Source organism: Citrus sinensis, chromosome 3, assembly GCF_022201045.2.
Source record: "Citrus sinensis cultivar Valencia sweet orange chromosome 3, DVS_A1.0, whole genome shotgun sequence".
Lineage (NCBI taxonomy): Eukaryota > Viridiplantae > Streptophyta > Magnoliopsida > Sapindales > Rutaceae > Citrus > Citrus sinensis.
In genome coordinates, this window is record NC_068558.1 from 18678094 (window position 1) to 18695251 (window position 17158).

General features: G+C 31.3%; 3 protein-coding genes across 6 annotated transcripts in view; 2 read left to right on the plus strand and 1 right to left on the minus strand.

The window, feature by feature from the left end:
- The window catches only part of LOC102629353 (RNA-binding protein 1), a 34998-nt gene extending 24961 nt beyond the window's left edge, over nt 1-10037 (plus strand). The window contains exon 6 of one of the 2 annotated variants that reach the window (XM_006491901.4): nt 9643-10037. In XM_006491901.4, coding sequence (XP_006491964.2) covers nt 9643-9743 — 101 coding nt within the window. In that variant the 3' untranslated portion in view covers nt 9744-10037. Of the gene's footprint in view, nt 1-9637 lie in introns of both variants that reach the window. The other variant, XM_006491902.3, reaches the window with a different exon arrangement.
- LOC127901233 (protein FAR1-RELATED SEQUENCE 5-like) lies at nt 148-4220 on the minus strand. 3 transcript variants are annotated; one of them, XM_052438084.1, is made up of 4 exons: nt 3489-4220; nt 931-3361; nt 776-846; nt 148-657 (listed from the first exon to the last, which is right to left on the minus strand). In XM_052438084.1, the coding sequence occupies exons 2-4, from the start codon at nt 3340-3342 to the stop codon at nt 654-656; spliced, it is 2487 nt and encodes an 828-aa protein (XP_052294044.1). In that variant the 5' UTR covers nt 3343-3361; nt 3489-4220; the 3' UTR covers nt 148-653. The 3 variants fall into 3 exon arrangements, with proteins under 3 accessions (XP_052294044.1, XP_052294042.1, XP_052294043.1); XM_052438082.1 differs by having other exon boundaries at nt 153-657; nt 776-3361; nt 3489-4205; XM_052438083.1 differs by lacking the exon at nt 3489-4220 and having other exon boundaries at nt 153-657; nt 776-3460.
- A 270-nt stretch (nt 10038-10307) lies between the features above and the next one.
- LOC102629067 (oligopeptide transporter 6) lies at nt 10308-14376 on the plus strand. Its single transcript, XM_006491899.4, has 6 exons — nt 10308-11416; nt 11600-11697; nt 11787-12356; nt 12483-12741; nt 13373-13555; nt 13672-14376. The coding sequence occupies exons 1-6, from the start codon at nt 10928-10930 to the stop codon at nt 14284-14286; spliced, it is 2214 nt and encodes a 737-aa protein (XP_006491962.2). The 5' UTR covers nt 10308-10927; the 3' UTR covers nt 14287-14376.
- Nucleotides 14377-17158: the final 2782 nt, after the last annotated feature.

Sequence of the window (17158 nt, forward strand, 5' to 3'; positions counted from 1 at the left end):
GCAATATTTGGTAACAAAGGAAGAAAGTATTGAAATTACGGAAAAAAATATAGAACCATTTTCTTATGCATTTAATCACGCATGGTAGTATTGCAAATTCAAAATAATCCAAAAGGTTGCATTGAATACATAAGGTTAAAAAAGCTAATCTAGTTTGTTGCAGGTGATAGATAAGCCTATAGTCTGAGCGACATGTTGGCAAAATTAGGCGATAAATAAGCCTATTATTTGAGGCACAATGCACGCCCAAATCTTTGGTTATAAGTGAAACCAAAGAAACTTATAGTTTCTGTGATTTTCTACTGAAAAGTGCTTGCAATATAGTTGTTTGCACAATTTTAATCTAAGAAAGCAAACACAAATTATAATTATTATATGTGACATTTTATCAAACATCTTGTGTGCATTATATGTTTGCACTATTTTTTTTAACATTGGCTTTTTCCAGATTCACCTTACAAACTCTAATATGCTTAATGGCTGAAAACAAACTTTACAACTTTACATAACCACCAACACAAACTCCCACAACTCCAACACAACACAATTACCTAGTTTAATAAACAAAAATATGTTAAAACGAGATAAGAAATCCTCGGTTAAAATCATATGCTCAGTTACATTGTTGCATTGTGTCCCAAGTCGTATTGAATTTAACTGCAAATATGATAACAAGAAAATAAATGTTAATATAACAAGAGATGTTGTTCTATAAAACGTATTAGCATATGGTAGAATTAAAAAATGAAAGTGGAATAAGGTAAATAAAAGTCACCTGACATTATAATGCCACCACTCATGCCACTGGGGTGATATGGTGCCACCTCTATTGTTTTGTGATAAGTCCTGTGAGGGAAAGGTAAAATCGTTAGAGCTTTGTCCATCACACCTATTCAAAACAGGCAATACAAAGCTTTCGTTATGGTCTACTTCTGTGCTGGCTGTGCCTATGGATATGTCATCACCCCATGTTGACATGTCTAAGGTTGCAGTTGTTGTCGCAATCGTGGTATTGAATGTATTTTCAGAAACAAAGTCAGTACATAAACTTGCATTGTCAGTGTCACAATTAGCCTTCACTCTACCATATTGAATACAAGTTCGCTTTGTATGGCCAGGTTGCTGACAAGTACCACAAAGACGTTTTTTAACAGATGCCTTGGTTGTTTTGGTTGAACCCTTGGTCTTGATAATCAATGGATCCTTGATAATATCGACATGTCTACCTTTAGTAGAAGCTCTTGGAAAAGCATCAGTGTTTAATACATCCTGAGCTTGCAAAGTCAGCCCATGAATAACCTGAATCGCATCATTGTAACGGTCAACCGTCTTGGCTGCAAAGTGGATCAAGTTTCGACAAGCAATGGTTAAAGATCCAATGCGGGCAGCCTCATTCATGCTTGGCTTACTTGAAAAATGTTGCAAATAAGACTGTGCAATTTTGGAATTTTTTGTCCAACGAGGCAAAATCATACACTTGGGTATCTCAGATAAGTTTTCTGCCTTCATTACAGTAAAAGAGTGACTGCATGGTATACCAAGTGACTGCATGAGATGACATGTGCACACAATCTTGGAATCTGCTTCGTGAAAAACAACCCTCCAAGAGCGATCCTCCAACTTGAATTTTTTTATCACATATATTCGGCGACCAACATCTGACATACAATTAGATATGTATAACAATCCATCTTCGCGAAGTTCTTTAAGAACACGATTGAATACTGTGCGAGTATATATTGTTGCAGCTTGCTGCTCGTAATGCTTCTGCAAATGGGTGATCAAAACAGGCATTGTGTGGCATGAACGGTGGTCATCTTCAGCCTCCTTATAACGTAGTCGTGAAATCAAAAATTCCATTTGCATCACAAACTCAAATAACATAAGTTTGCCACCGACATATTGATTTATGTATGCATTCATACTCTCACACCGTTGATTACTTCGTAGCCCACCAAAAAATTTGTGCCTCAAGAAGGTTTCAGCCCACATATGTCGATCAGCATACAATTTTTTTATCCACTCATTATTAGTCAGATGAAATTTTCCAATCATTTGATCCCACTTGAATTGAAACTCATCATCTACCATGTAATTCAACATAACATCTTTAAAGGCACTAGTGAAATTTGGGTCAGAAATATTTGCAGTGGCATTTCGCTCCAGATGCCAACAGCATAATCTATGAGATGCATCAGGAAACACTGTTCGGATGGCATTTCGCATTGCTCTATCTCCATCAGTGACAATGGACACAGGCATTTTACCATCCATTGCTGATAAAAAAGTGCGAAGAAGCCATATATATTTTTCTTCAGTCTCACTAGAAAGTAGAGCAAAGCCAAACACAGTACTTCTCATATGATGATTTAAACCAACAAACAACACAAGTGGTTTGTTATATGCATTTGTGCGATATGTAGAATCAAATGACAGAACATCACCAAAGTAATGAAAATCTGCTCGCATTCCAGAGTCACACCAAAATGTGTCGGATAACCTGCCTTCAGAATCAATAGTATACTGGTAATAGAATCCAGGGTCCATATCTTGTTTTCCACGCAAAAGCGAAATGAATGTTTCTGAGTCAGTTTGTAGCATTTGCTCTCGACGGCCCTCATATAAACGATTGGACAGATCATTTCTTGTGAACCCAACATTCTCATAGCCACCTGAACATTTAGCCATTAACTCATGGATACGAGATGGTTTCATACCAAAGAGGTACATAGTTGAAGCAGTAGCATAATCAACATCTGACACTTGACGGGTTGAGCGGAGAAATTGTACCTGAACGGCCGGAACCAATACATGTGTGTGGGTGTCAACCCATTCACAAGCAACCCAAACACCTTTGCGATGGTCAAAACGAATGCGAAAAGCAGCCCGACATAATTCCCGTGTTAAAGGTCTTGCTGTCTTTTTTCGATCAGGTATTTCGAGATACTTCTTCGACCTCTTACCTTCTTTAGAACAAACCCATCTTCTAACGGTCACCTGTCCTTGTACATTGGTTCTCATAATATTTTTACGAACACTGAAGCCAATACTTTTGGCATAGTCGAAGTAGAATGTTTCGGCTTCTTCTATAGATGAAAACACTCTGCCAATTACATCAGATTCAAATAACCTATCCCCAGAAGCATAAGAGGAAAAGGTACGATCGCTATTCAAAGGTTGGGTATTAGCCTCTGAATTGGGTAATAACGATTCAAATTGGTTTGAAGATGTTGAATTAAAAGTACATGCAGCCAATGACAACGAATCATCACTAATGGCACCGTCCAAGGAAGCGGCACCATTATTGTGTACAGAAACAGCTACAGCAGTATCTTGTCTCATAGCACAATGTCACTGTAGACTGTAGACACAGGAGGATGATCATAATTAATTATCTAAGCAAATAGTGTCAATTTAACAACAGTAACATAGTTTCGTGAAGAATCGTAATGTGAGACTAGTTAGATTTTATGTTACAAACAACTTACTTATAATAGACCTCCTCCCAGAACGTGTTGAATGGCATTAGAGTGGAAAGAGACGCGAGCTTAGCTAGTGTAAATGCATGTTTTTTTTTGTGACTCTAGAAACAAAATTTGCCGAAGTGGGATCCATATCGAAGGGTAAGGTCTTAAGTTACAGTAGGCAAGATTGACGATTCTAGGATGAGAAACTAAAAGAAAGCAAAAGCAAAGGAGTTATTAACAAGACTTGATAAAATAGTTAAGTAGTTTAACCCATAAATAGGAATAATTGGCCACGAATTAGATAAAATTAACACAAAGAAGGCATGTGATAGTTTAGTTTGAAATACGTACCCATAATCCCAGAATTCTGCAGTGAATATCGAAATATCAAACTTTACAACTAAGAAACCATAAGTAGAGAAAACAAACCAAACAATTGGAATTTATGGACCAGAAATCGATAAAGAAAATGGTAAAGATGCTTAGACGAATAAAATTTAAAGTCCTACATGAATGTTGAAATTCATTTTAAGAGGTTGGAATATTCAACCCATAAATTGTTGAGAAAATTGTTAAGTAGTTCCACTGATAATTAGGAATAATTTACCATGAACGAGATAAAACTAACATAAAGAAGGCATGTCATAGTTTATTTTGAAATATGTACCCCTAATGTCAGAATTTCGTAATAAATATAGAAATATCAAACCAAAAAACGGAGAAACCATAAGTAGAGGAATTAATCCAAAAAATTGAAATTTATTAACGAGAAATTGATAAAGAAAATGTCAAAGTCGGTAAATATGAATAGAACTTAAAAGTTCCACACAAAAGTTGTAATTCAGTCGAAAGATTTAGAATATATAACCAATGAATTGTTGGGAAAAGAGATAAGTAACTTAACTCATAAATAGGAATAACTCACAAAAATTGGGTAAAGATTAACATAAAAAAGGTTGTAATAATTTAACTTGAAATATGTACCCATAATGTTAGAATTCAGTAGAAAAAGTAGAAATATCTAACCAAAATGTGAGAAAAAATAGTACAGGAGTGCAATGGATAAATTAGAATTTATTAACAAAAAATCGATAAAGTTGATGGTTAAGTTGGTAAATACGAATAAACTTTAACTTCCCATATGAAAGTTGAAATTCATTTAAAAGAGTTGGAATATTTAGCCCATAAATTATTGAGAAAATAATTAGGTAGTTCACCCCACAATTAGGAATACTCGACTACAAACTGGATAACGATTAACGCAAAGAACGCATTTGATAATTTAATTTGAAGTATGCACCCATAATTTCAAATTTCAATAATAATAGTTGAAATAAGCAACCAAAATTTTGAGAAACCATCACTACAGAAATCCAACCAAAAATTTGGGATTTATTAATAATAAATAGATAACGTATATGGTCAAGTCGGTTAATGGAAAGACAACTTGGAATTTCTACACAAATGTTGTAATTCATTTAAAAATTTTAAAATATACAAATAATGAATTGTTGGGTAGTAGAGTTAAGTAACTGAACCTATTATTAAGAATAAGTAACAATAATTTGGATACAATTAACGCAAAAAAGATAAAAAATACTTAACTTGAAATATGTACCAATAATGTTGGAATTCAATAGAGAGTAGAAATATGCAAGTAAAATATGTTGAAGACAGGAGTCGAATTGCCCAACCAAAAACTTAGCATTTATAATTGCAAATTGATAAGTATAACGTTAAATAGGTAAAAAGTGCAGATGACTTGGAACATCCACAAAAAAGTTGGAATTCAATTGACAGGTGGATAATACAAATAATAAATTGTTAGGAATAGAAAGTTTGGTAGCTAAACCTATTACTAGGAATTTCTTACCACAAAATAAAGATAATTAACCGGAAAAAGATATATGGTAGTCTAACTTGAAACATTTACCCATAATTTTAGAATTCAATTAAAATAATAGAAACATAAGACCCAAAAATAGATGAAACAAGATTGGAAAAAATTATCCAAAACTGAGAATAACAGAACAATTTTTTGATAAATTAGAGTGGGAAGTCGGATTCTATAAAGCGAACTTAGAATATTCACCTAAAATAATGGAATTCAATTCAAAATATTGGAATATAAGAGTCAACCTATCATGCAAGGAATGTTGGCTCTATAATTGGAATATAAAACAAAAAAAATTGGTGGAAATAAGAGTTGAAGAACTTAACCTAAAGGTTGGGACAATTTACTAATGATGTGATAAATTTCAATGGGAAATAGAAATATAAAAAATGAACTTGAAACATTGACATAAATGTTGGAATTCAATAAAAATTATAAGAATATACAACCAAAAAATGGTGGGAAAAAAATTGAGAGTCAACCAAAAAGTTGAAATTTGCAAACCATAATTTGATAAACTTCAAAGAAGTTTTAGATGAAAAATGGACTTGAAACTTCTACCAAAAATATTGGAATTCATTTAAAAAAGATGGAATATAGAACAAAAAAATTGTGGGAAAATAGTTGATGAACTTAATCTAAAAATTGTAAAAGAATTTCCACAAAATTGGTAAATTTTAATTGCAAGTAGGAATATAAAACCAAAAAATTGTGGAAGGAGCAACCGCACCCAAAATTAGTAAAAACTTACTAAGAATTTGAGTATTTTGAACTAAAAGTAGGGATGCAAAATGTAAACTCGAAAATTCAACCTAAAATATGAAAATTTAACGAAAAGAATATAAGTATGAAACCAAAAAGTAGTGGCAAAAATAGTTAAAAAACCTTAACCTAAATATAGAAATAAAGTACCAATAATTTGATAAATTTAAACGAGAAGTAGAAATCTATAAAGTAAACTTGAAATATCTACTTAAAATGTTGGATGTTAATACAAAGAATAGGAATATAAAACCAAAAAATAGTGGAAAGAATAACCTCACCCAAAATTGGGAACAACTCAATCACAAATTGAGTAATCTACACTAGATGTAAAGTTACAAAAAGTAAACTTGAATTTTCGAACTAAAATATTAAAATTCAACACAAATGGTGCGTTTGGTACACGTATTGTATTATGTTGTATTGCATTATTTTAATATTGGTGTATTGTATTATGCTGTATTGCATTAGCATTGTATTATAATAATACTGTACAATGTTTGGTGTTACAATGTATTGTATTAATTTTTAATTAAATTATATTTAGTGTTACATTGTATTGTATTAATTTTTATAATTAATTAATTAAATAATTAAAAATAATATTTATTAATACTTAGGAAAATAATAAATATAGAAATCTTAATTGTAGAAATTTAACAATTTTTTTAGTAAATATTAAAAATTAATGATTAAATTTCTAAAATTTGTATTATAATTATGATAAAATAAATTTATAAAATTTAATATTATATGTAAATAATAAATTTAGATTATAATTAATATTATAATTGTTAATATAAATTAATAAATTATATTTTAATTTACAATATATTATTATTTTTACATTTTAATATATTAATAAATTTATAATTTAATATAAATAATTATAAATTTAAATAATATTAATTTTAAAATTAATATTAATGTAAATAATATTATAATATTAATCTATTATTTTTATATGAATCATTAATAAATTAATTAATATTATCATATAATTTATTTTTATATTTTATTCATTATATTAGTATTTAATAATAAAATAATTTATTTTTATAATATTTTAATAAAATAAATTTGCCTCAATTGAGGCATTAACTGTTGCCTCAATTCAGGCAAAAAGCTTCCGCATTACGCAAACCCAAGGGAACCTCGGGTTTGCATAATGCGGCCCCATGCCTCATTATGCTGCATTATAATGCAACATAATGAGGTGTCAAATTTCACCAAACATGTTCTAGGTAATAAAGTAGTGTGAATAGTAATATAATACTACACAATCCCATGCACCAAACATGCCCAAAGAGTATAAATATAAAACTAAAAGCTGGTGGAAATCGGAGTTAAAGAATTTAACTTAAAAATAGAAATAAATTACCAAGAATTTGATACATTTCAACTAGAAAAAATAAACTTGAAACATGCACTTAAAATGTTGGATTCTAATACAAAGAGTACGAATATAAAACCAAAAAGTAGTGACAAGAACAACCTCACCCAAAATTCGGAACAGCTGAACCAGAATTTGAGTAATCTCAACTGGAAGTTGAGATTCCAAAAGTAAACTTGAAACCTTGACCTAAAATATTAAAATTCAACAAAAAGAATATAAATATAAAACCAAAAAGTTGAGCAAACAAGAGTTAAAGAGGTTAACCTAAAAGTAGAAAAAAAGCTTGCTAAGAATTTGACAATTTATGACGAGAAATAGAAATTTAAAAACCAAACTTGTAACATCCACTTAAAAAGTTGGATTTTAATAAAAAGAGTAGGAATATATACCCAAAAAGTTGTGGAAATAAGAATTAAAGAACTTAACCTAAAAGTAAAAAACAAATTACTAAGAATTTGACAAATTTCAATGAGAAGTAGAAATCTAAATGGTAAACTTGAAACATCTACTTAAAATGTTGGATTCTTATACAAAGATTAGGAATATAAAACACAAAAGTAGTGGAAACAATAGTTAAAGAACTTAACCTAGAAGTAGAAATAAATCACCAGAAATTATCAAATTTCAACGAGAAGTAAGGATTTAAAAAGTAAACTTGAAACATCCACTTAAATTGTTGGATTTTCATGACAATAGTAGGAATATTAAACCAACAAGCAGTGGGAAGAAAACCCCAACCGAAATTTGGAACAAGGTCATAAAATTTGAGTATCTTCAACTCAAAATTGGGATACAAAAGTAAACTTGAAATTTCGACCTAAAATATTAAAATTCAACAAAAAGAGTGTAAATATAAAACTAAAGAGTGGTGGAAACAATAGTTTAAAATCTTAACCTAAAAATAAAAATAAATTATCAAGAATTTGACAAATTTCAACGAGAAGTAGAAATCTAAAAAGTAAACTTGAAAATTCACTTAAAATGTTGGATTTTAATACAAAAAGTAGGAATATAAAATCAAAAAGTGTTTGGAAGAATAACCTAACCCAAAATTGGGAACAAATCAACAAGAATTTGAGTAACTTAAACTAGAAGTTGGGATACAAAAAGTATACTTGAAACTTCGACTTAAAATATTAAAATTCAACAAAAAGAGTATAAATATAAAATCAAAAAGTAGTGAAAATAGAAGTTAAAGAACTTAACCTAAAAGTAGAAATAAATTACCAGAAATTTGATTAATTTTAACAAGAAATAGGGATCTATAAAGTACACTTGAAATGTCCACCTAAAATGTTGAAATTCGATAAAAAAAAGTAGAAGCAAATAACTAAAAAGTTGTGACACAAGAGTTGAAATTTTGACTTAAAAATTGGAATAACTTACTAAGCATTAAATAATTTTTAATGAAAGATAGGGATCTAAAAAATTAACCAAAAATACTCACCTAAAAGGTTGGAATTTAATAAAAAAAAGAGGAATATAGAACTTAAGTGTGATGAGAAGATGAGTTGATAAACATAACCTAGAAATTGGAATAACTTACACATAATTTAATCCAAAAAAAAAAGTAGAGATTTAAAAATAAACTTGAGACTTCTACCCAAAATATTTGAATTTTTAAAAAAGAATAGGAATACAAAATTTATAAGTCGTAGGAATAAAAGTTGATAAACTTAACCGAAAAGTTGGAATAAGTTATAAGATATTTGGTAAATTGGAATGCGAAGTAGAGATCTAAAAAGTAAACTAAAAACATTTATCCAAAATATTGAAACTCAATGAAAATAGTAGGATTGTAAGATATAAAAGTTGTGGAAAAATGAATAGGAACAACTTACTAAAAATTAGATAAAGTTTAATGGAGTGTAGGGATAAAAAATGTAAAATTGAAATATCTACCTAAAAAGTTAGCATTTAATGAAAAGAGTGGAAATATGAAAGAAAAGATCAGTAAAAAATAAGTTGAAATAAGTTACGAAAATTTAGATAAATGACACTGAAAACTAGGAATTTTAAAAGTAACCGGTTGAAAACTGGTTGTACCGGTAACATGCATGCGCTGCATGAGATGCAGGGCTGCATGGTAGGTTGACTATTCATTTTCATATAATTCAGTGCAGTCAAAAGCTGTTGCGCCAAATCAGTACCAATCAGGATCGACGTGACAGGCAACTTAACTCGGCCTGTGAGAAGGGAGAGCACGATGCAAGTTGATTATTGATTGAAAGTGAAGATGATCAATTGAATGATGTCAGCTGAATTAATAATTAAAGAATGAATTTTCAACTCGCCTGTCTTGCTGTAGTTGAGCTGGGCTGTCAAAGACAAAAACGGTGACGTACTGCTAGTGTCAGGCTGAGCTTTTTATTGGCTTGGCCAGAACCACTGTACTGCCATTTTAAGAGCAAATCCCTATATTATTGCTGGGGATTGCTTGCCAAGGTCCTTTCTAGGATTTGCATTACCCCAAAATGGGAAAAATAATAATAATACTAATAAATGCAGATCTTTTGTATCCTGGTTTTGTCTTGAGTTTAAGTTTTCTAATATATTAAATTCATTAATTAAATATTCTCGTTTTAATAGAAGTAAAGATCAAATAATTTTATTTGTTTAGCCACTTGAATTTGAATTTTAAGGCGGTTAAAAAATTAATTCGAATTTTTTTATCCTCCTACTTTAAGAAAAATAGAAAAATTAAAACCAATGAAAAATGACATAAAGAAGGCTTAGATTTTTTTTTTTTTAACAAATTGAAGTTGTATTTTAAATGCTTTCACTCCGGTTTTAATTTTATCGAACGAGAGATTATTCATAAAGAAGAGGACTCTCTCTTGAGTTTGCGGGGGATTTTGTTTTGATTGACACTCGTTACTTATTATTTATTATTTTATGCTATAAAAGATATGAGATAAGAGAAAAGATCCCATCAATCTCACCCACAACTCAAGAGTATGGTCATGGGTTGGTTGTTGGTAGGAGAGGTGAGATGGTGACTTTTCCATTGATGAAAAGAAAGAAAAACAGAAATGAAAATAGTAGTGTGGATTGCACATGCACCACGTGACAAGACATTTTTAATTTTTATAAAAAGACAATGAAAGTAGTATACAGGATACTACTAGTAGTGGGAAATTTTCTAACCCCTTTTCCCGGATTCCTCTGCAACTGCGCGAATCCTTGTTGGGCTGGATTTTCACAGGAATCTCTTAGATTCCTAATAAATCTCTGATACTAATGCATAACCAATTCTGTTTGGATTCAAACTTATATTCCTAATCTTTTCAGGTATTTTGTCCGGGTTCATATTGTAGTCATAGCTCTCACTCCTGCCTCACTATATAACCATTGGATATTGAGAGCTTGAACGAACATAAAGATCTTTGACGTTGCATTCACTGAACAATGGCTGCGGAGATATCTGAGGTTGAGGCTAGGGAGGATGGAGTGGTGGTGGTGGTGGATGAAGAATGTGTAATAAAACAAGTGGATTTAACAGTGCCGAAAACCGACGATCCAACAATGCCCTGCGTAACGTTCAGAATGTGGGTTTTGGGAGTAGTTTCTTGTGTCGTACTCTCCTTTGTCAACCAGTTCTTTTGGTACAGAACACAGCCATTGGCGGTCACTTCAATTTCGGCACAGATTGCCGTGGTGCCCCTCGGCCATCTGATGGCTCGAACGCTGCCCCATCGCATCTTCTTTAAAGATACCATGTTTGAGTTTGATTTGAACTCAGGTCCTTTCAATATTAAGGAGCATGTTTTGATCACTATATTTGCTAATTCCGGTGCTGGAACTGTTTATGCCACTCATATTTTGTCTGCGGTTAAGCTCTTGTATAAGAGGAAACTCGGGTTTCTTCCGGCTTTCCTTGTTATGCTTACAACTCAGGTACTCCTCTTCTTTCTTTTCCCATTTTTCTTTTATTTATTTTTTTCTTAATAAACTTAGTCTTGGCAATAACTTATATTTGTATGTAGTATTGAATTGAAATTTTGATCAATAAGCGTACCCCATATCATTGCTTTATGGCTGGTATTTAATCTTTCAGTTATCCTTGTTGTTTGAAATTAGGTTTTAGGCTTTGGTTGGGCTGGGCTCTTCAGGAAATATCTGGTTGAGCCAGGGGAAATGTGGTGGCCATCTAATCTGGTTCAGGTCTCACTGTTCAGGTATTGGTGTCTTTGCAAATTACTTTCATTACCGAATAGAAATTTTTCGTAGCCTGTATATCTTTTCTAATGTTACTATAATATTGCAGGGCTCTGCATGAGAAAGAAAAAAGACCGAAAGGTGGAATGACTCGGAACCAATTCTTCCTGATAGTTCTGCTCACCAGCTTTGCTTACTATGTTTTACCTGGCTATTTATTTGCTTTATTGACAACAATATCATGGGTTTGTTGGATTTCTCCAAAGTCTGTTCTTGTCCATCAACTGGGCTCCGGGATGAATGGCCTCGGAATTGGTTCCATTGGGATTGACTGGTCTACAATTTCATCATACCTTGGGAGTCCGCTGGCCAGCCCATGGTTTGCCACGGCCAATGTTGCTGTTGGATTCTTCCTTGTCATGTATGTGATGGTCCCCCTGTGTTACTGGCTCAATTTCTACAAAGCTAAGAACTTTCCAATATATTCAAAAGACCTTTTCAAATCAAATGGTGAAGACTATGATATTTTGAGCATTGTCAACGCCAACTTCCGTCTTGATAGAGCTGCTTATGCAAAGAATGGGCCTGTAAATCTTAGTACTCTCTTTGCTATGACCTATGGTCTTGGATTTGCAACACTTTCTGCCACCCTTGTCCACATTTTCCTTTTTAGTGGAAGGTAAACTCAAACTCTGTTCGTATGTTGCATTTTATCTCAATTCACAAACATAAGGAAAAGCCAAAAGTGCATCATACTAAGTGCATTATACTGTTTATGTTTCTTATTTTTGCATGTCACATGCAGAGACCTATGGGAGCAAACAAGAAGGGCCTTTGGTGGGCATAAAAAAGTTGACATACACACAAAACTTATGCAGAAGTACAAGTCAGTGCCGATGTGGTGGTTCTGGGTTATTCTTGTTGTCAACATCGCTCTTATAATCTTTGCTTGCCAGTATTATAATGAGTCACTTCAATTGCCTTGGTGGGGTGTGTTGCTAGCTTGTGGCATTGCTGTTTTCTTCACCCTTCCAATTGGTATCATCAATGCCACCACAAATCAAGTAAGTAATGTGCAACTGTAATGCCAAAGCTAAATTTAACTGAAGATTTTATCAAAAATTTGTGGATAAAAAGTACAGATGTTGCGATTGGTTCAAATAGTTTGTGAGGATTGGTTGAAATAGTTTGATAGATAGTACATATAATAAAAGACACCTTTTTAGTTAGGAATCGAGAACTGATCGTGTAATCCTAATAATGTATGCGTATGATTGTAATCATAGAAGTTAAATTCACTTACTGTATGAACATAATCTTCTTTTCCTAGTCCTTTCTATCTCCCTTTGAGGAAGTTAAGCTAATGACAATTGCTTCACTGTGGTTAAAAGGGGAAGTAAGAGATGGAATTTAAAGAGGTGGGTTTTCTGGGATGTTTATATGTAATATGTGTATGCGCGCACACACACACACGCGTAAATATGTATTCATTCTCTAATGAGGGCATCCAGCAAAAAAAAAATAAAAATGCAGATTTCAATACATAACCCAAAAAAAAAAATATTTAATGTATTAAAATCTGTGTTTTATATATAAGGATATTAAGCAATGTATTTGGGATTGTCACTGTTGCTTATTTATAAGTTTTTTAAGTTGATCTGTGACTGATATTTGTGCATTTTTGCTGGAGAACAGCAACCAGGTTTAAATATCATCACTGAATATGTGATTGGTTATTTGTACCCAGAGCGTCCTGTTGCTAATATGTGCTTCAAGGTGTATGGATATATTAGCATGAATCAGGGTCTAACCTTCCTAGCTGACTTTAAGCTTGGCCACTACATGAAGATTCCGCCAAGAGCAATGTTCATGGCTCAGGTCAGTTTTTATCCTCCCTGTCTTTAATCATGTCTAATAGAATATTTTTTAACTTTGAATGTAATAGAATATTGTTCAACTTTGAATAATCAATTCTAAACAAGATGGTATTACAGGTTGTGGGAACACTTATAGCAGTAATGGTATACACTTTGACTGCCTGGTGGCTAATGGGAGACATCCCCTATCTATGTGACACCACCATGCTGCCCAGAGACAGCCCATGGACTTGTCCTATGGATCGCGTGTTCTTTGATGCCTCTGTCATATGGGGTCTTGTTGGGCCACGAAGGATTTTTGGTGATCAAGGTGAGTATGGAAATATCAATTGGTTCTTTCTAGGCGGAGCGGTAGCCCCTCTCTTAGTGTGGCTTGCCCACAAGGCGTTCCCTAGCAAGAAATGGATACGGCTCATCCACATGCCCGTGCTTTTAGGTTCCACGGCAATGATGCCCCCAGCCTCTGCTGTAAACTTCACTAGTTGGATCATCCTTGGCTTCCTCTCTGGTTTTGTAGTTTTCAGGTATAAACCAGGAGTGTGGAAGCGGTACAATTACATTCTCTCTGGTGGCCTTGATGCTGGGACTGCTTTTATGACAGTACTATTGTTTATCGCGCTGGGATTGCAGAATATTGGTCTCGACTGGTGGGGAAACAGCGGAGAAGGGTGTCCATTAGCTACTTGTCCGACTGCAAAAGGGATTATGGTTGATGGCTGCCCAGTTGTGTAGCTTTCATCCTAAACTTTCCAAGCTTTTTTGGAGCTATATTGATTCCTTTTGTATATAGTTTTTCTTGATAATTAATTCCTCGTTCCTTAATGCTTCTTTTTTTACACTTTGTGGATATGATGATAGGATCCTTTTAATTCTAAAGAACTGAGCAAATATTCGTTTAGGATATAGTAGAGCATCGGTAAATTAATACTCAAAAAATTGATAATAACGATTAAATAATAGTTTTTGTTAGTTTTAATTTCCGGCCAATGTCGTATGATAATTTAATGAATTTATAAGATAATAATTTTTTAAACTTGTATATTTTTCCAGAAGACCCACATAATAGACAAATTAATAATTACCTAGTGTGAAAGTAAAAACATATAAAATACTTATTAGGTTTTTGTAAAATTTATTTTTCATGTTATTCTTTTTTGCTTGAAATTGATTTTGACTTAGAACTCATCTCCAACCTTTTGTAATATGAAAAGAAATTTAAGTTGCTATTGTTATTTAGCAACAAGAAATTATTTGATGTCATTATCACTTTGAGTGCTTCTTTTCATGATACAGGTTCTACGGTAAACTATCGTCTTTTAACATGGACTCTATAATAATCTTATTTCTACCAATGTAAGGCAACTGGTTAATAGTCAAATAAGATAAAATAAATGCAAAATCAAGGTAAAATCAATGCCATAAATGGACCATATTTTTCAAACTACGAAATTCTTTCATAAATTAATAATTAATAATTCATAGATGAATTAATATTCGCTAAATTAATAGTATTTTCATGGTCTCAAACCTATTAATTTTCCAAGGTTTTACTATGAAACTATAATATGATCTTCATAAAATTTTTTGAGCAAGATAAAAATATTTTTTGTTGCTTTCAAAACTTTGATGTGTTTAGAGGTAGCGAAATGGGCTACAACACAATTGCATCACATGAGTACGACACAAATTTTTCTATATGGATAAATATTGATATGATTAATGAATTGACTCCGTAAAACATGATAAATAACCGTATCGTATCCATGTTAGACCACTTCAACACGATTATACATTTATGATACGAATATCAATTAATTAATATGTGGTAATATTATTTAAAAAATTAACAATATATATATTAAACCCTAAATTAATTATTCGTGTCATATCCATAACTTACTTATGACATATTTATTTTTTTATTAAATATGTTAAACTGGTCAACATGATTAACAAATATGTCATATTCGTATTTTGATGTTTCGACATGATTAATCAATAAGTTGTACCATGATTACTTAAATTTGACAGGATATAAATATGGCACAATTATATGAATTAATACCCATAAATATTTTTTTATTATATTTCTTAGGGAATGGATAAACTTTATTTATTTATTTTTTGTTGATTAGAAAAATCAGAATCAATAGGGAAATGGAAGTATGAAGCTTTAATTACCCTCTAAAACTCTTTCCAAATTAGTATTTTCATTTTTTTCCCTTATAATTGCTTGTTTTCATTTTGTTGCTAAAGCTTCCGGCTTCGGTGGAACTGGTGAAGAATAAGAATAGCGATTTCCCCAAAATGATAATATTGATTGATTCCTAAACTTTCCTTAACTGGTCACGATTTTTGTTTTTGATACTTTGTAATTTAAAATGTATCTATGTAGTTAAAAGAACTCATAACTTTTAAATTAGTGTAAGAACTTTTTCACTAGTGACGTAGGATATTACATATTTTTTTGAAGGCCTCACTTTCTCATGAGGGTTATATCCATCTATACATCGGGTCACAATAACCAAGTAAATATGAATCACTTTGAATACATGATTAGTGTTAAAAATTGCATGTTTATTAAAGAATAAAAATATTATTATGTGCTTATAATATAATTTATATTTGTAATTAAGTAACATATTATGAATTTTTAATTATTTTTCTAAATATTTGATTTTGTGTATTTTTGTGTGTTTATTAGGTAAAAATAATAATTTCACACAATTTAAGGCCAAAAACAAATGTATGGATGTCAAATATGAATTTCGGAAGTTTGAGAAATTATATCATTGTCGAGGAGGATCCGCCACTTTTGTTGTAAATTTGTAAGTTTTTACCACAATAAATGGTAATTGTGAAATTATAAGTTTTTACTATGTTAGGTATTGTAATTGTTAGTGGAATGTGTTAGATGTGCTTGAGTGGATTAAGTTAGGTTTATATTTTGTTAGTGGGACAAATGTAAGGATAAGATGTAATTAATTTTATTTATTTGTGTGGTGTGGGTTAATCTTGTATTAGTATAAATAAAGAGGGGGGAAACACCTATCCACACATTCTCTTCTCTTCTTTCCCCTCAAATTCTTCGTCTCATCTCTCTTTGTAATATATTTTTAATAAATAAAATTAGTTTTATTTCAATTTTTAAATACCATTTTTATGTATTTTTCAATTTTAATAATTTCTTTTATTTCAAATATGTTTAGCTAAATACTTATAGTTAGGGTAAGGTGAAACTCTTAGTAGAAAAATATGATTTAATCAAATTCTATTTTTAATTATATAAATTAAATTATTTTCTATTTAATTTTATCCGTATTTTATATTTTAAAAATTTGATTTATTGTAGACAAACATGGGAGTTTGGCACAATAAATTATTTATATCTTAGTATAAAGTATGGTAAAATGATATTTTGACTTATTGTAACCAAGTTAAGTTTTGCCACATTAAGTACTTCATCCACAATAAAATTAATGGGAAAATAATTGTAATTTATACAATTAATCTTTTGGGTAATAAAATAAAAATAAAAAGAATTTATTAAATTGTATTTATTATTAGAAGTGGATCCATAATCCTAACTAATTCAATTTTATAG

Bases quoted from the DNA above. Each gene is read 5' to 3' on its own strand.
- LOC127901233 (XM_052438082.1), bottom strand. From the start codon at position 3,342: ATGAGACAAGATACTGCTGTAGCTGTTTCTGTACACAATAATGGTGCC.
- LOC102629067 (XM_006491899.4), top strand. From the start codon at position 10,928: ATGGCTGCGGAGATATCTGAGGTTGAGGCTAGGGAGGATGGAGTGGTG. The intron at 11,417-11,599 runs GTACTCCTCTTC...GTTTGAAATTAG, and splicing joins TTGTTATGCTTACAACTCAG to GTTTTAGGCTTTGGTTGGGC. The intron at 11,698-11,786 runs GTATTGGTGTCT...ATAATATTGCAG, and splicing joins GTTCAGGTCTCACTGTTCAG to GGCTCTGCATGAGAAAGAAA.